This window comes from Muscardinus avellanarius (assembly GCF_963383645.1).
Source record: "Muscardinus avellanarius genome assembly, chromosome: 21".
Classification (NCBI taxonomy): domain Eukaryota; kingdom Metazoa; phylum Chordata; class Mammalia; order Rodentia; family Gliridae; genus Muscardinus; species Muscardinus avellanarius.
Window position 1 is genome coordinate 1,120,469 of NC_137807.1, and position 18,222 is coordinate 1,138,690.

Sequence of the window (18,222 nt, forward strand, 5' to 3'; positions counted from 1 at the left end):
CGGGTTCGAAGCCAGCCTCGGCTACTTAGTGAGGCCCTTAGCAACTTAGCGAGCCCCTGTTTCCAAGTAAAATATAAAATAGGTCTGGGAGTGTAGACTGGAGGAGAAAGCCTCTGGGTTACACCCCCCAGTACCACAAAAACAAAAAACAAAAAACTGTGTGTGTGTGTGTGTGTGTGTGTGTGTGTGTGTGTGTGTGACTAAGGATTGAATCCAGGAGCATTCTACCTCTGAGCTACACCCCCAGCCCTATTGTATTTTTACTTTTTATTTTGAAACAGGGTTTTAATAAATTGCTGAGGCTGGCTGAGAACTTGTGATCCTCCTGTCTCAGCCTCCCAAGTGCTAGGATTATAAACGCATGCCCCCACACCTGGCTAAGTAACATTATTTATACAGCACATCTCAGGGCACATTAGCGAATTCATTTCCTCAGGGTGTGCAAGGGACACGAGTGGAGGCACTTACTAGTGGCCGAAGCGGCAGTGCAGGGCGGCCAGGTTGAGGGCGGCGTAGCGCAGGCTGCGGCCGTAGCCCTCTTCGCCATTGCCCTTGCTCTCCACGCCGGTGAGGATCAGCCGGTCAAAGTAGTGCAGGAGGCTGTGCGTGGAGCTGAACACGTCCTGGACGCGGAGGTTGTTTAAGTAGCTGAGGTAATGCTGCAAAAAAAAAGCGACCAACACGTTTTACACACGCCTCTTCTTCTTGTGCAAGAACAGTGTGAACCGGGCGTGGTGGCACACGCTTGGAATCCCAGAACTTGGGAGGCTGAGACAGGAGGATCGCAGCCTCGAAGCCAGCCTCGGCAGCTTAGTGAGGCTGTTTCCAAAAAATATATAAAGTAGGTCTGGGAGTGTAGCCCAGAGGAAGAAAGCCCCTGGGTTCCACCCCTAGCACCACCAAAAATAAAAAAATAAAAAAAAATCCCAACAACCTAGCTATTTCTTTTTCTTGTGTGTGTGTGTGTGTGTGTGTGTGTGTGTGTGTGTGTACGTACGTGTGTGTGTTGCTGAGAAATGAACTCAAGGAGCACTCTATCTCCAAGTTACATCCCCAGCCCCATTTCATTTTTTATTTAGAAATAGGGTCTTGCTAGGCTGCGGAGGGCCTCACCAAATTGCTGAGGCTGGCTTTGAACCTGTGATCTTCCTGTCTCACCTTCCCAAGTACTAGGATTACAGACTTACATTGTTTCAAAAAATAAAAAAGGGCTGAGGGTGCAGCACAGAGGTAAAATTGCCCTTGGGTCCCACTAAAAGAAAAACAGAGGACACAGGCTCTCACAGGTTCACCAGGTTAATTCTTTTCATTTTGTTTCGAGTCACTGGATTAACTTCTTGCCTAAAGGGCAGATCTCGGTTATAATGAAGCAACGTGAATAAACCTCCACATAATAAAGTATGACTTTTTTTTTCTTTTTTTGAGGTACTGGGGATGGAACCCAGGGGCATTTGACCTCCGACCTACACCCCCTGCCCTATTTTTTATTCTTTATTTTGAAACCAGGTCTCACTGAGTTGCAGAGGGCCTCACTAAGTAGCTGAGGAAGTCCACAAACCGCGATCCTCGGGTCTCAGCCTCCCAAATGCTGGGATTACAAGCGTGTGCCACCACGCCCGGCATAAAGTATGACTTGAATCCAGATGTTATTAAAAAAAAATTTCAGAATAAATGAATCCAGCCAGTCATGGTTGCGCACACTTGGAATCCCAGTACTTGGGAGACTGAAACAGGAGGACCGCAGGTTCATGGCCAGCCTCAGCTCCTCAGTGAGGCCCTCACAACTTAGTGAGAAACAGTTTCAAAATAAAGAATAAGAAACCAGATGTGGTGGCACACGTCTGTAATCTCAGTACTTGGGAGGCACAGACGGGAGGATCACAAGTTCAAGAACAGGCTAAGCACATAGTGAGACTCTCATCAAACTAGCAAGACCCTGTTTCAAAATAAAAATAAAATATTAGGGTTAGCCGGGTGTGGTGGCGCATGCTTATAATCCCAGCATTTGGGAGGCTGAGACAGGAGCATCACAGGTTCGCAGCCAGCCTCAGCTACTTAGTGAGGCCCTGTTTCAAAAAAATAGGGCTGGGGGTGTAGCTCAGAGGGAGAATGCCCCTAGTTCAATACACAGTACAAAAAATATTTATTTAATATTGGGGTTGGGGTGCAGCTCAGAGGTAGAATGTCTCTCTGGGTTCAAACCTCAGGACCAAAAAATTAAATTAAATTAAAAATAGGGCTGGAGATATAGCTGGGAGGTAGAATGAATGCTCTTGGGTTCAACCCCATACTCCAATAGCAAAAAAAATCAATGAACCCAATAAGGAATTAAATGACGAGCAATATAAGAACACAAACCCGGCTGGGCGCAGAGGCGCAGGCCCATGAACTCAGTCCTTGCAGGCTGAGGCAGGATGAGCGCAGGCTCAAGGCTAAAGCCAGCAACTTAGTGAGGCCCTCAACAACTTAGTGAGAGTTTCAAAATAAAATAGTGCTGGGGCCGGGCGTGGTGGCGCACGCTTCTAATCTCCGCGCTTGGGAGCCAGAGACAGGAGGATCGCACAGGTTCAAAGCCAGCTTAAGAGACCCTGTTTCCAAATAAAATAAAATATAAAAATAGGTCTGGAAGTGTACCCCGGAGGTAGGAGGGTTTCCAGGAACCCCAGTAACACAAAAAAAAAAAAAAAAAAAAAAAAGATTAATGCTGGGGGTGTAGCTGAGAGGCAGACTGCCCCTGAGTCCCATCCCCAGTGACAGTCAGGCCTGGAGGCGCACACTCGTAATCCTGGTACTTAGGAGGCTGAGTCAGGAGGAGCACAGAATCAAGGGCTGCATCAGCAACTTAGTGAAATAGGGCCGGAGGTGTAACTCAGAGGTGGAAGTCCCCTGGTACTCCCCTGGGGACCACACACAAATAAAAACCACGGGCCAAATAAAAAAAGAGAAGTTTTCAGCCCTGAGTCTTTGCTGCTGTCCAGTCCTTCCCAGCGTGCCCCGCGCAAAGCTTCCGGCACGGGGCGGGACGGGAGAGCATGAGGAGTGGCGGACAGCGCGCGCGCGGACGGGCCCGACCTGCACGGGGTGTTACCAGCCGCCGCTTCTTTCAAGAGCCCGGGCCCATCCTACGCTGCTCCCCGTAGTGTGGCCACTTGACACACTGAACAGCCTTGGCCTCCTCCCAACTCAGCAACAGATTCTGAAAAACTCACCGCTTCTGCGAAGTCGGGGTTAAATTTCAACAGGTTGTTCAGTTCTCTCTGCAGGGAAGCTGGGGTGAGGGCTCTGGTCTCATCGTTCTTTAACAGGGAAGCCTGAAATTTAAAAAGGACACCGCAGTGGACGACACGTTCAGTAAGCACACAGGCAGTTCCAGCACGCCAGCCGACGGTGCGGGGCTCTGCCGGCCCGTCTAGCCTCAGCTGCCCTCCCCAGCACCCGCTGTGGAGCCCAGGGCACACACCTCTCTCTTTTGTGTGATGCTGGGGACTGAACCCAGGGGTATTCTACCTCCAAGCTACACCCTCAGCCCAATTTCATTTTATTTTATTTTGCGGTACTAGGGATGGAACCCAGGGGCACTGCACCTCTGAGCTACACACCCAGCCCTATTTTTTATTATTCATTTTGAAACAGGGTCTCACTGAGTTGCAAAGGGCCTCACTAAGTAGCTGAGGCTGTCCCTGAACCACGATCCTCCTGTCTCAGCCTCCCGAATGCTGGGATTATAAGTATACACTACCACACCCAGCTTTATTTTTTATTCTTTGTGTGTGTAGATCTGGGTGTGGAACCCAGGAACATTCAATCTCCGAGCTACACCTCCTGTCCTATTTTGTATTCTTTATTTAGAAACAGGGTCGCATTAAGTTGCACAGGGCCTCAGTAAGTTGCTGAGGCTGGCTGCAAACCGCAAACCTCGTCTCGGCCTCCCGAATGCTGGGATTATAAACGTGCGCCACCACGCCCGGCTCCACGCCCGGCTCTCGATTTTACTTTTATGTTGAAATAAGGTCTCCCTGAGAGGATGAGAGTCTAAATTGCAGAGGCGGTCCTCAAATCTGCAATCCTCCTGTCTCAATCTCCCATGTACTGAGATTACGAGCACACACCACCTGGCCCAGCTCACGTCCCCGCCCTTCTTCTGTTTGCAGTACTAAGGGTGGAGCCCGGGGCGCCCTACTTTAAAGCTACCCCCAGCCCTACTTTTATTCTTCATTTTGAAACAGGGTCTCACTGAGCTGCAGAGGGCCTCACTAAGTAGCTGAGGCTGGCCGCGAACCGCCAGCCTCCTGATCCTCCTGTCTCAGCCTCCCGAATGCTGAGATTTCAAGTGTGCGCCACCACGTCTGGCTTCACACTCCCTTCTTTTATTTATTTAATTTTTTTTGGTGGGTCTGGGGATGGAACCCAGGGGCATTTGACCTTTGAGTTACACCCCGTATCCTATTTTTTATTCTTTATTTGAAACCGGGTCTCACTGAGTTGCAGAGGGCCTCGCTAAGTAGCTGAGGCTGTCCGAGAACTGCGATCCTCTGGTCTCAGCCTCCCAAATGCTGGGATGAGGAGCGTGCGCCACCACGCCGGGCTCACCCTCCCTTCTTGACCATCCTGTCCAAACACAAACACCGCTCCCACCCAGTTTCTCCTGGCCGGCCATGCCCACGTCCAGCTCATCTTCCAGAGCCACTTTAGACTCCGGCTACCTGCTCCCATCACCGTGTGGTCAGATGAGGTCTTCTGAGCCCCTGTGCTCCTGCGAGTCCTCTGTCCTCTCTCTTCCCTGGAGCACACGAAAATGGCTACTCCCAGCCTCGCGGGATGGTGAGCGCCTTCCAGGCAGGTCACAGGTTCACTTACCCACCTGACAAGTGTCCTGCCCGCCCCAGGTGCTGCGCTCGGGTGGCACCAGCAAGGATAATAACAAGCACACCTCGTCATCCCAGCATTCGGGAGGGTGAGGCGGGAGGATCCTGGTTTGGGGACAGCCTCAGCTACTTAGTGAGGCCCTCTGCAACTTAGTTTCAAATTAGAGAATAAAAACTAGGGCAGAGGGTGTAGCTTAGAGGTTGAATGCCCCCAGTTCCATCCAGTCTCCTTTCTCCAAAGTAACTTCACTTCCGCTCATGTAAGATGTGTAACAATGTATTATAAACTGTCTCATCACCAAGTAGTCTTTGAAAGTGGTTTCTAACCAAAGGTCTTAGCTCCTGTTTACTGCGAAGGCTTCTCCCCACTTTACTGCTACCTTTGATCTTGCTACAGCAGGTTATGACACGAGGACACTTTTAGCTTTTATGCTGAAAAAGCAAATGCTCTCCATGTTTTCCTTTGTAGAGAGTCCCCCACCCCCAGAGATCAGTTAAAAGTTAATACACAGTTCCATCTTGCCTAATGATAGTTTTAAGCATTTACACTTAACCCTTTAATCTACCGTCATGGAGCAAGATGTGAGGAAGAGGTGAGGACCCAGCAGACCAGTATTTCTTCCTGATGGTTAACCAATCGTGGACGTGGGCCTTTCTAATCTGTTTAAAATTCAGCTACAAGCCGGGCGTGGTGGCGCACACTTGTAATCCCAGCATTCAGGAGGCTGAGACAGAGGATGGTGGTTCAAGGACAGCCTCAGCTACTTAGGCCCTTTGCAACTCAGTGAGACCCTGTTTCAAAATAAGAAAAACAGGCGTGGTGGCGCACGCCTGTAATCCCCGCGCTTGGAGGCTGAGACAGGAGGATCGCACAGGTTCGAAGCCAGCCTCAGCTACTTAGTGAGGCTCTCAGCAACTTAGCGAGACCCTGTTTCCAAATAAAGTATAAAATAGGACTGCGAGTGTAGCCCTGAGGTAGAAAAGCCCTGGGTTCCACGAAAAGAAAGAAAGAAAGAATAAAAAATACAGCTGGGGGTGTAGCTTGGAGGTAGATTGCCCTGGGTTCCATTCCCAGTACCAAAAGAAAAAAAAAAGACCAAGCGTCAAGGACAATGCAGACTCACTAATAAACCGACTAATTCAACAGGCATATGCCATGAAACAGAATGTCACAGCACAGAAAAGGTTCATTAACAAGTCACAGCTGTAACATACCTGCTGAGAAAGAAAAAACTCGGCTTGTTTCTGGGACAGAGGCCCACTGCACGATGCCTCCTCTTCTCTGGAAAATAAAAGCAGAGAGAGTAAAGAATTACAGGAGAGTAAAGGGGTCATGTTTACAAACCACAGACTCTTGCTTAGGAGAGTTCAAAACCTGAACTCTCTCCTCTCTGAAACAGAACTCCGGGACACCCTGTTTCAAGAGAAAGAATAAGCCAGGCGTGGTGGCGCACACTTCTAATCCCAGAATTTGGGAGGCTGAGACAGGAGGATTAGGGTTCGTGGCCAGCCTCCGCTACTTATTAGTGAGACCCTCTGCAACTCAGTGAGACTCTGTTTCAAAAAAAAGAATAAGCCGGGCATGGTGGCACACGCTTGTAATCCCCGCGCTTGGAGGCTGAGACAGGAGGATTGCGCAGGTTCAAAGCCAGTCTCAGCTACTTAGTGAGGCTCTCAGCAACTTAGCGAGACCCTGTTTCCAAATAAAATAGAAAATAGGTCTGGGAGTATAGCCCGGAGGTAGAAAGCCTCTGGGTTCCACCTCCAGTACCACCAAAAAAAATAAAATAAAATAAAGAATAAAAGATAGGACTGAGGTAGAGCTCAAAGGTAGAATGCCCCTGGGTTCCAGCCCCAGTACCACAAAAAAAGAAAGAAAGAAAAAGAACGATGCAAGTCAAGCCGGGCATGCTGGTGCACGCGTGTGATCCCAGCACTTGGGAGGCTGAGACAGGAGGATCCCAGGTTCAAAGCCAGCCTCAGCTGCCTAGGCTCTCTACACACTGGTGAGACCCTGTTCCAAAAGAAAAGAGGCCCAGGGCTTGAGGGCTCGGCCCCTGCACCAATTCTTCGTGCCAAGAATTCCACGGGTCACCTGAGGGAGGCATCCAGGTCTCCTTTCTCCATCTTTCTCTCTCCCTGCTCTCCGCCGGTCACTTCCATGTCTGTGTCCTCCGCCGCCCTTTTCTCGGCGACCCGGAAATACTGCTGAAGAGCGGTGTACAGCTTGAACACTTGACTGAAAGAAAGCTTACTGTAGGCCAGGATCATGTGCCGCAGAAACAACCCTACAAGACAAGACCACAGACCGGGGGAAGCGTAAGTGAGGTCCAGGACGGGAGGGTGCGGCGACCACCACTGCCCCAGCTCGCCCCTCAGGAGTAGCGCCTTCCGCCTCCTCGGCCTGGTCCTGACAAAGCTGGTCTCTTCCTGGCCAGGCACCACCTCCCACCCGCGGCCCCGACTCCAGCCCTCGCAGCCTCCGGTTTACTTTCTTCAGGGTTGTTCTTACCATCTGAAACGGCCTAGTTTGTTTACTTTTTAGCCCTCTGGCTCTCCCACCAGAATGGCATCTCTATACAAGGAAAATTCACGTCTACTGTACAGTCCAGAAAGTGGCACACAGGAGGGGACTGGGTAATAACTAATGTTGAGTAACATAAAAATGACCATGCAGAAAACCCTTCAACACAACACTAAGGAAAGCATCGAAGAAACAGTCACGTGTCCCCTCATCTCAAGAGACCGCAACGGTACGGTGTTCTTACTTACCTCTCTTCGGAAGTTTGGTTGGTGACCCTCACTTACAGTTGTACATGGTAGACAAGGGATCCAGAAAGATCTGTGAGGAAGAGCTTGGCAAACCCTAAACACCCCAGCACCAGGCTCCCACTCTGACTATCGTAGACAAAACAGAAGGTACTTTTCCACACGTTAATTATTCTCAGAGAGGTCAAAAGAGCGAGGCAGTGAACGCACGCTACAGCACGTCGGCTACCCCTGCTGCGCTCGTTCAGAGAGACCGCCAAGGAATGAATGACAGCTGTCACTTAGAACGCTGCTCCCAGCAGTGCAAAGACTCTGCGCTCTTCTGACAAGAGTTCCATACCTACTACGCTTGTTTTGTGAACCTCTGGTTCAGTTCCAGAAAAAGAATCTGTAAGGTCATCAAAAAACTGTTCCATATCCTTCAATTCGCCTTCAGCCATCAGTTTGATTCTGAATGAGAAAATTGAGGTGCACATTTTAGGAAAGCCCACGTTTCAGATTCCTGATTTATCTACACTGTATCTACTTTAAAGGGGGATTCAGAGATTTGTGGCATTTGGTGGCAAATAAAACAAACTTTATAATCAGAAATGTCATTCCCAGAGCCGGGCGTGGTGGCGCACGCTTGCAATACCAGCATTCGGGAGGCTGAGACAGGAGGATCGTGGTTCGCAAACAGCCTCAGCTACTTAGTGAGGCCCTTTGCAACTCAGTGAGACTGTGTTTCAAAATAAAGAATAAAAAAAAGGTCTGAGGGTGTCATTTGAGGTAGAATGCCCCTGGGTTCCATGTACCGCCAAAAAAAAAAAAAAAAAAAAAAAAAAAAGAAAGAAAAAAAAAAGTCACTTCCATATTTCTGAAAAGTATCGTGGCTATGGTTTGTTTTTTCCTGTGTTACTAGGGATTGAACCCAGGGGCAGTCTACCTCTAAGGGACACCCCAGCCCTATTTTTTATTCTTTATTTTGAAACAGGATCTCACTGAGTTCTGGCGAGCCTCTCTAAGTAGCTGAGGCTGGCTGTGAACCCGAGATCCTCCTGTCTTAGCCTCCCAATGACTGGAATTACAAGTGTGTGCAACCACGCCTGGCTATGGCTGTGTTCTTGATCATAAAAACAGTTAAAGAATCACATTAACCCATATAAACGGGATTATATGCATAACTAAAAAGAATAAGGTAGGTAAAGATACTTGGTTTTGAAAAACAACCTCTAAGCCAGGCGTGGTGGCACACACTTGTCATCCCAGCATTCGGGAGGCTGGGACTAGAGGATCAAGGTTCGGGTCAGCCTGAACTAATACTTAGTGAGGCCCTTTGCAACTCGGTGAGACCCTGTTTAAAAATAAAGAATAAAAAATAGGGTAGGGGCTGTAGTTCGGAGGTCAGATGCCCCTGGGTTCCACCCCCAGACTAGCAAAACAAAAAACAAAAACCAACAAACAGAAACAACCTCTAGAAAAATGACAACTTTGCTCTTTTTCAGAAAGGAAGATTGAGCATGAGACTGCTAAGCAGGCGTTCTACTGCTCAGCAATATCCCAGCCCCTTCTTGGTTGTTGTTGTTGTTTTTAAACAATATTGGGAATGGAACCCAGGGACATTCTATCTCTGAGCTATACCGCCAGCCCTATTTTATTTTTATTTTGAAACAGGGTCTAAGTTGCAAGGGCCTCACTAAGTAGCCAAGGCTGGCCACACACCTGTGATCCTCTTGTCTCAGTCTCCCAAGTACTGGGATCACAAGTGTGCACCACCAAACCCGCTTTTCAGCCCCCACCCCTTAAATTTATTTTCAAACAGGGTCTCCCTAGGTGGCGCTCACACTTTTTTTTTTTATGGTACTGGAGGTGGAAGTCAGGGGCTTTTCTCCGGGCTACACTCCCAGACCTATTTTAAACTTTATTTGGAAACAGGGTCTCACTAAGTTGCTGAGAGCTTCATTCAGTAGCTGAGGCTGGCTTCGAACTTGTGTGATCCTCCTGTCAAGTGTGCGCCACCACGCTCGGCCCTCTCAAACTTTTGAATCTACTGCCTCAGCCTCCCAAGTAGCTAGGATTATAAAGACTTTTTTTTTTTTTTATTCTTTATTTTGAAACCGGGTCTCACTAAGTAGCTGAGGCTGTCCGCGAACCGCGATCCTCCGGTCTCAGCCTCCCGAATGCTGGGATGACAAGCGTGTGCCACCACGCCCGGCTCTAAAGATAATCATCACATGCCCCTTTTAAATTTCCCTCTATCTTAATATCTTTCATGTATACAGGAGAAAATGAAGTTTACCTGATCTGCACTGAAATTGCTAGCTGAGGACAAGATTCTTCAATTAACTTGTACAGTTTTCTCAGCCCAATGTCTGGGCCCTGTGGAAAGGAGAGAGAAGGGTGTACATAAGTGTTAAAGAGCTGGAGACTGATAAAAGATTTTTTTAAAAATGCAAATGCTCGCCGGGCGCGGTGGCGCCTGCTTGTAACCCCCGAGCTTGGGAGGCTGAGACGGGAGGATCGTACAGGTTCGAAGCCAGACTCAGCTACTGAGTGAGGCTCTCAGCAGCTTAGTGAGACCCTGTTTGCAAATTAAAAAAATATAAAATAGGTCTGGGAGTATATCCCGGAGGCAAGAAAAGCCCCTGGGTTCCATCCCCAGTACCAAAAATATATATAAAATAAAATAAAAAAGTAAAGATGAAATAGGGCTGGGGGTGTAGCTCGGAGGTAGACTGCCCCTGGGTTCGATCCCTAGTGCTACAAAAATAAATAAATAACAACAATAATAATGCATCCGTGCCTGACCCATCTGAAGCCCTCGACCCCCGTTAGGTGTCTACTTTTCAGGCTCCTCCGGGGTAACTGCTGGGCCGGGGCCCGGCGGGTCGGGCGCCCTCACCTGCAGCAGCGGCAGGAGGAGCTGGTTGAGCCTGCGCCGCTCCAGGAGGCTGATGGCGCCCTCGCCCGCGCGGCCCATCTCGTTCAGCAGCACCAGCACCGCGATCTTATACGGCGTCACCCAGTCCTTGATGCCAAACACGCTGGCGTGCACCACGCCGTTGGTCATCATGGGGTTGAAATAAAGGCTTTCGTGGACGCTGGCCATGGCGGTTCCCCGAGACTAGGTCTCGGAGAGCCGCCACGCGCCGCGTCCAGCAGCCGCCTTAAGCCATCTTCGCGACCCGCACCATCTTCCCTCCCGCGGCGCTGGATCCCGGGAAGCGCGCGTCCTCGCTTTCCGGACGCGCCAGCGGCCAATCATAGAGCAGCTGGAAGACCTACAGCCAATCAGAGTGTCCATGAGTGTGTGAGGGCGGGGCCAATGTGGTGCACCGAAGACTGAGTCCCTCCAGAAACCCTGGCCAGAGGAGAGCAGGTTCCCTAGCTCGACCTTTTTTTTTTTTTTTTTTTTGGGTCTGGGGATGGAACCCTGGGGCATTTGACCTCCGAGCTACACCCCCTGCCCAATTTTTTATCCTTTACTTTTGAAACCGGGTCTCACTGAGTTGCAGAGGGCCTCACTAAGTAGCTGAGGCTGTCCACGAACCGCGATCCTCCAGGTCTCAGCCTCCCGAATGCTGGGATGACAAGCGTGCGCCACCACGCCCGGCTTTAGCCCGACTTTTTATCCTTTATTTTGAAACAGGGTCTCACTGAGTTGCAAACCTCACTAAGTAGCTGAGGCTGGCCGCGAACTGTGATTCTCCTGTTTCAACTTCCCGAATGCTGGGGTTACAAATGTGCACCACCACGCCAGGCTCTTTTTTCTTTCCTTTCCTTTTTTTTTTTTTTTTTTTTTTTTTTTTTGCGGGTCTGGGGATGGAACCCAGAGGCATTTGACCTCCGAACTACACCCCCTGCCCAATTTTTTTTATTCTTTATTTTGAAACAGGGTCTCATTGAGTTTCGGAGGGCCTCACTAAGTAGCTGGGGCTGGCCACAAACCCCGATCCTCAGGTCTCAGCCTCCTGAATGCTGGGATTACAAGGCTGCACCACCACGCCTGGCTATCTTTATTCTTTATTTTAAAACAGGGTCTCACTAAATTGCAGAGGGCCTCGCTGAGTAGCTTAGGCTGGCTGCGAACCCAGATCCTCCGGTCTCAACCTCCCAAATGCTGAGATTCTAAGCGTGCTCACCATGTGTGGCTTATTTTTTTTATTTTGAAATAGGTCTTGTGAGGTTACTGAGGCTGTTTTGAAATATGTGATCCTCCTGTGTCAGCCTCCCAAATACTGGTATTACAGGTGTTTCAAAATAAAAATAAGATGCCGGCAGCTGGGCGTGGTGGCACACACTTGTCATCACAGCATTTGGGAGGCTGAGACCTGGAGGATCGCGGTTCGCGGACAGCCTCAGCTACATAGTGAGGCCCTCTGCAACTCAGTGAGACTCTGTTTCAAAATAAAGAATAAAAAAAATGGGGCAGGGGGTGTAGCCGGAGGTCAAATGCCCCTGGGTTTCATCCCCAGACCCGCAAAACAAACAAACAAACAAACAAAAAAGATGCCGGGCATGGTGTCATATGGGTTTTGTAATCCCAGTACTTGGGAGGCGGAGTTGGGGGATCACAGGTTCGAGGTCAGCCTCAGCAATTTAGTTTCTTTGGGAGCCGGGCATGGTGGTGCACACTTGTAATCCCAGTACTTGAGAAGCTGAAACAGGAGGATCACAGCTTCGCAGCCAGCCTAGGTTACTTAGTGAGGCCCTCTAAAATTTAGTGAGACCCTATTTCAAAAAACAAAGATAAAGAAAAAAAAATAAAGAATTAGCCGGGCATGGTGGTGCATACTTGTAATCCCAGCATTCAGGAGGTGGAGATAGGAAGATTGCGGTTTCCAGATAGCCTCAGCTACCTAATGAGGCCCTTTATAACTCAGTGAGACCCTGTTTCAAAATAAAGAATAAAAGCCGGGCGTGGTGGCGCACGTTTGTAATCCCAGCATTCGGGAGGTGAAGACAGGAGGATCGCGCAGGTTTGAAGCCAGCATCTCTGGCTTAAGAAACCCTGTTTCCAAATAAAAAATAGGTCTGGGAGTGTAGCCCAGAGGTAGAAGGGTTCCATCCCCACTACCACAAAAATAAAATAAAATAAAATAATTAAAAAATTGGGCTGAGGTAGAATGCCCCTGGGTTCAACCCCCCACACCCAAAATATAAATAAATAAATAAATAAATAAATAATAAGAGCCGGGTGTGGTGGCACACGCTTGTAACCCCAGCATTTGGGAGGCTGAGACAGGACGATCCCGGTTTGCAGACAGCCTCGGCTACTTAGTGAGGCCCTCCGCAACTCAGTGAGACCCGGTTTCAAAATAAAGAATAAAAAATAGGGCAGGGGGTGTAGCTCAGAGGTCAAATGCTCCTGGGTTCCATCCCCAGACCTGCAAATACAAAAATAAATAAATAATAAAATGGGGCCGAGTGTATAACTCAGAGGTTGAGTCACACACACACACACACACACACGATCTTCCTGTATTGCCTTTGGAGGTGCAACACCTCAGTTTTGCTTCAAAGCTCCGAAGGAGTCACGTTCTGCTGTTTCCAGCCAGCGGTTCGTGGGTCTGCAGCTGCGGCCCGAGAGGCCGAGCCAGCAGCTCTGCATTTTCCGTTCACCGGGGTCGGTTCACCTCAGCGAGAAGAGGGCTGGGTTCGTTTTTCTCAGCTCAGTATGAATGGACCGATACAGACTCTGAGTCCCAGGGGCGGGCTACAGCCCCTGCGACTCCAGGCGGGCCCTGCGTCCCGATACTGGGCATGTTTTATGGTCACCGTAAAGAGGCTGCCTGCCACGCGGACTGACTTGACAAGTTCAAGGGTCACGTTCTTTTGCAGGGGCTCTTTATTAGGGAAAAAAAATACAAGTGACCATGACGTCGGGCTGGGGATAAAAGAGGTGGCGGCTACCCTAACTTTCCTCACTGCCCACGAAGCCTCAGGGAAGAGAGTTCAGTCGTGACTCAGTTTCCCAAGCTGTGAAAAGAGGAAGACCCGGTCTTGATTCTGCCTACTCAGGAGGATCATGGAGGAGGGAGAGTCGGCTGTAAAACTGGCCCTCCCTTATTTCTTTTACTGTCTGGAAACCACTTGCATGTTCTATTTCTGTTTCACTTTTAGCATTTTCCCAGCCATTCAGCAAAGTTTAAGCTAAAGCTGCTAGCTGGGCATGCCTGTAATCCTAAAACTTGGGAGGCTGAGACAGGCGGATTTCAGGATAGAGGCCAGCCTTAGCAATTAAACAAGACCTTGTTTCAAAGCAGAAAATAAACAGAGTCAGGAATGTAGCTGAGAATTAGAATGCCCCAGGCCTCAATCCTCAGTACAACACACACACACACACACACACACACACCACCAACAATAACAAAATAAAATCAAAGCTGCCAGTTAATAATCATCGCCTCCAGATCTGGGTGTGGTGGCACACACTTGTAATCCCAGCATTGGGTAGGCTCAGACAGGAGGATTGTGGTTCGCGGACCTCAGCTACTTAGTGAGGCCCTTTGCAACTCATTGAGACCCTGTTTCAAAATAAAGAATAAAAACTAGAGCCGGGCATGGTGGTGCACGGTTATAATCGCGCAGGTTTGAAGCCAGCCTCAGCTGGTTTAAGAAACCCTGTTTCCAGCCGGGCGTGGTGGCGCACGCTTGTCATCCCCGTGCTTGGGAGGCAGAAACAGGAGGATCGTGCAGGTTTGAAGCCAGCTGCGTGCACTGGCTTAGGAGACCCTGTTTCCAAAAAAAAAAAAAAAAAAAGTAAAAGTAGGTCTGGGAGTGTAGCCCGGAGGTAGAAGGGCTTCCAGAAACCCCAGTACCACCAAAAAAAAAAAAAAAAAAAAAAAAGAAAAGAAAAAGAAACCCTGTTTCCAAATAAAATATAAAATAGGTCAATAGGTCTAGGAATGTAGCCGAGGTAGAAAGCCCCTGGGCTCCATCCCCAGTACCACCAAAAATAAATAAATAAATAATAGGGCTAGGGGTATAACTTAGAGGTAGAATGCCCCTGAGTTCGATCCTCAGTACCAAAAAGAAAAAAAAAAATAGGGCTAGGGTTGTATTTCGGAGGTAGAATGTCCCTAGGTTCCATCCCCAGTACCGCAAATTAATTAATTAATTAATTAATCACCTCCATTTTACAGATGGAAAAATTGAAGGCAAAAATTGTTCAAGGGGCCAAAATCATTCTCTGACAGAATACCAAAAATATTCTATGAGTCCAAAACAAAAGAGTCCCTGGAGCCAGCAGTTCTCCAGCTGCAGAGGGCTCTCCGAGGCTCAGTAAGCTGTGTCATCCCAGCAGGCGGGGCTCACAGAAGACCTGGAGCGACCACACGCAGAGGAACCTTTACATCCTACTCGTGTGTGGATCGTATGACCTGTCTCCAACTTTGCCATTCGCAAGTTCAAATTAAACAAGAATGGTCTTTTATTTTTACTTATGTATTGGTACTGGGGTTTGAACCCAGTGGCATTTTCATCTCTACACCCCCGGCCCTTTTTAATTAATTAATTAATTTGTTTGTTTATCTATTTAAATTTATTTATTTAGTAATACTGGGGGTGGAACCCAGGGGCTTTTCTACCTCCGGGATATACTTCCAGATCTATTTTTTTTTATATTTTATTTGGAAACAGGGTCTCACTAAGTTGCTGAGAGCCTCACTAAGTAGCTGAGGCTGGCTTCGAACCTGCGCGATCCTCCTGTCTCAGCCTCCCAAGCGCGGGGATTACAAGCGTGCGCCACCACGCCCGCCTTAAAAAAAAATTAAGCAATGGCTACAGAGTAGACTACCTTGACTAGGTGGCATAGTTATACAGAAAAAGTGAACAAGGACAAATAAAACATGGCAAACGAGATCCGATGCTCAGATTCCTTCCTCTGGCTCATATCTAGGCAACCAGTCAGGCACCCAGGCAATGATGCACTCCCACTCGGTGGGGTGGGTGGGAGTGGGCAGAGAGACGCAATGCTGCAGACGAGACAGAATCACGGAGCTGTTAACGCTGGGTGATGGGCACAAGGGGGTTCACGGCACTCTTTTATTTAGTTGCTATATGTTTGCAATTTTCCAAAATAAGTGTTTGGTGCAGCAAACTGCTAGCTAACCCACTCTGCCAAAGCCTCAGACTGTGTTCCTACCATGCGTGGTATCTTTCAGATTCCGTTGCTAGACTAATAATGGCTACCCTGATTGCCTTAGGAGTACTGAGTACACAGGATGATGAGAAAAAGTCAGGGAGCTGGGCGTGGTAGCGCACGCTTGTAATGCCAGCATTGGGAGGCTGGGACAGGCGGACCCAGGTTCCTGGACAGCCTCAGCTACTTAGCGAGGCCCTTTGCAACTCAGAGAGACCCTATTTTAAAATAAAGAATAAAATATAGTGCTGGGGTGCAGCTCAGAGGTATAATGCCCCTGGGTCCTATCCCCAGTACCACATAGAAAAAGAGAAATTATTCAGTAATTTTTTTTTTTTTTTGGTGCTAGGGATTGAACCCAGGGGGAATTCTAACTTTGAGCTACACCCCTACGCCTACTTTATTTTTTATTTTGAAGCAGGGAGGGTCTCAGCCTGGCACGGTGGTGCACACCTGTAATCCTAGTACTTGAGAGGCTGAGACCGGAGGATCGCTGTTCGCGGACAGCCTCGGCTACTTAGCGAGGCCCTCCGCAACTCAGTGAGACCCTGTTTCAAAATAAAGAATAAAAACCAGGGCAGGGGGTGTAGCTCGGAGGTCGAATGCCCCTGGGCTCCATCCCCAGAACCACCAAGGTTAGAAGTAAAAATGAAATGGTCACTAAGTTGCTGAGAGGGTCTCAGTAAGTTAACCACCACTGTCTCTATGGATTTGTCTAGTTTGGACTTTTCATATAAATAAAACCGAACACCCCGTGACCTTCTGTGTCTGCTTCTTTTACTGAGCATGTGTTCACCCAGGTTGCAGCTGTGTCAGTAATGTATTCGTTTTGGGCTTAAAAATATTCCATTGTATGGATAGGCCACATCTTTTCTTTCATTAGATAATGGACATTTTGGCCTCATGAATAATGTTGTTATAAGCATTAAGGTGCCAGTGTCTTTGTGGGGTGGCCCACTTTCTCTTGGGGTTATAACTAGGAGCCTCGCTGGGTTATATCGTAACCCCATGCTTAACTTTTTCTTGTTGTGTGTGTGTGTGTGGTACTGGGGATTGAACCCAGGGACACCCCCAACCCTATTTTAAATTTTTTGTTTTGAAGCAGAGCCTGGCTAGGTTGAGGAGAGTCGCGCTGCTTGCTGAGGCTGCCCTCTAACCTGAGATGGTCCCGTCTCAGCCTCCCAAGTCCCGGGATTACAGGTGTTCCCTACCCCTGCCCTCCTCCCGAGTCGGGTTTACACCTTATTTTTATTTTTTAATTTTTTTTTATTTTTTGCGGGTCTGGGGCCGGAACCCAGGGGCATTTGACCTCAGAGCTGCACCCCCAGCCCTATTTTTTATTCTTTATATTGAAACCGGGTCTCACTGAGTTGCAGAGGGCCTCGCTAAGTGGCTGAGGCTGTCCGCGAACCGCGATCCTCCAGGTCTCAGCCTCCCGAATGCTGGGATCACAAGCGTGCGCCACCACGCCCGGCTTGCACCTTATCTTTAAAGGCCCGCTCCTGGAGGAGACCCCAGGTCAGCTGCGAGGGTCTCGTCCCGAGGGGTTGGGTCTCGGAAGAGCATGGACCAGGGAGGCCCCACGGTGAGGGTCCTAACAAAAGCTTTCCAACCAAAGGCACTTTCAAATTCATCACTGCTCTTCCTCTTCCCGTCCCGAAACTCGACTACCTTCCCCAAGGAGCCTCTGCAGGTTTCCCGGGCGACGCCGGCTCCCATTTCAACCTCCCCACTCAGACAGCGGCTGGGGAAGCGCCGCCCGCCCCGCCCCGCCCCGCCCCGCCCCGCGCGGCTCGCACACCCAATGGGCTCCTCCCCCGGCCCGCCCGGCGGCGCCTGAGGCCCCGCCCAGCTCTCGCCCTCTCATTGGCTCTGGGGACCGGCCCCCTGAGCCTCGGCCGCTGATTGGCCGGGCCGGCCGCCGGTCGGCGGCTCCCGCGCGCGCGCGGCCACGCCCCTTACGTCGGGACGCTCGGGCGCTTCGGGAGGCGCCGTAGTCGCCGCCTAGAAAGGAGGTCGGCGGGGCGCGGAGCGGCTATGGTGTTGAGTTCCCGGGGAACGCCGACCGGGCTCGGGTTGTCGCGGCCATGAAGGTGAGGGGCTGGTGGGGCCGGGCAGGCCTCCTCGCCTCTTCCGCCCGGCCCTGAGCGCCTGCTTCTATGGCGGGCGCGCCGGCTCCTCGGCGACCTCGGGCGCGGTGGTCGCCGGCCGGCGCCCGGGCCCTGGGCGAGGGGCTGGCCCGGAGCCCCCGATCGGCCTCGCTCCCCGCCCGGGCCGGCGGCGCCCTCCGCGCGCAGCCCGCCGGGCCTCCTCGGGGCCGGGCAGGACCGGCGCCTGCGCCCCTGGGTGCCCTGCCGCCCGAGTCCTTGAGCTCGCCGGGCTCGGGCGCCTGGCGGGCGGGAGGGCCGGGCCAACAGGTCGGGCCGCCCTGGGCGAGCATCCCACCCGGGGGTCCTAGGGAGGCCC

The 18,222-nt window shown here is 50.2% G+C and overlaps 1 protein-coding gene across 1 annotated transcript in view; it reads right to left on the minus strand.

Annotated features, from left to right (window-relative positions):
- The window catches only part of ANAPC5 (anaphase promoting complex subunit 5), a gene marked incomplete at both ends in the record, with an annotated part of 29,446 nt that extends 18,724 nt beyond the window's left edge, over positions 1 to 10,722 (minus strand). Inside the window, 7 exons of the mRNA XM_080717710.1 lie at positions 469 to 659; positions 3,210 to 3,311; positions 6,081 to 6,147; positions 6,961 to 7,153; positions 7,975 to 8,084; positions 9,913 to 9,992; positions 10,516 to 10,722. Of these exons, the coding sequence (XP_080573836.1) occupies positions 469 to 659; positions 3,210 to 3,311; positions 6,081 to 6,147; positions 6,961 to 7,153; positions 7,975 to 8,084; positions 9,913 to 9,992; positions 10,516 to 10,722 (950 nt within the window). The remainder of the gene's footprint in view (positions 1 to 468; positions 660 to 3,209; positions 3,312 to 6,080; positions 6,148 to 6,960; positions 7,154 to 7,974; positions 8,085 to 9,912; positions 9,993 to 10,515) is intronic.
- Between the last annotated feature and the right edge of the window lie 7,500 nt (positions 10,723 to 18,222).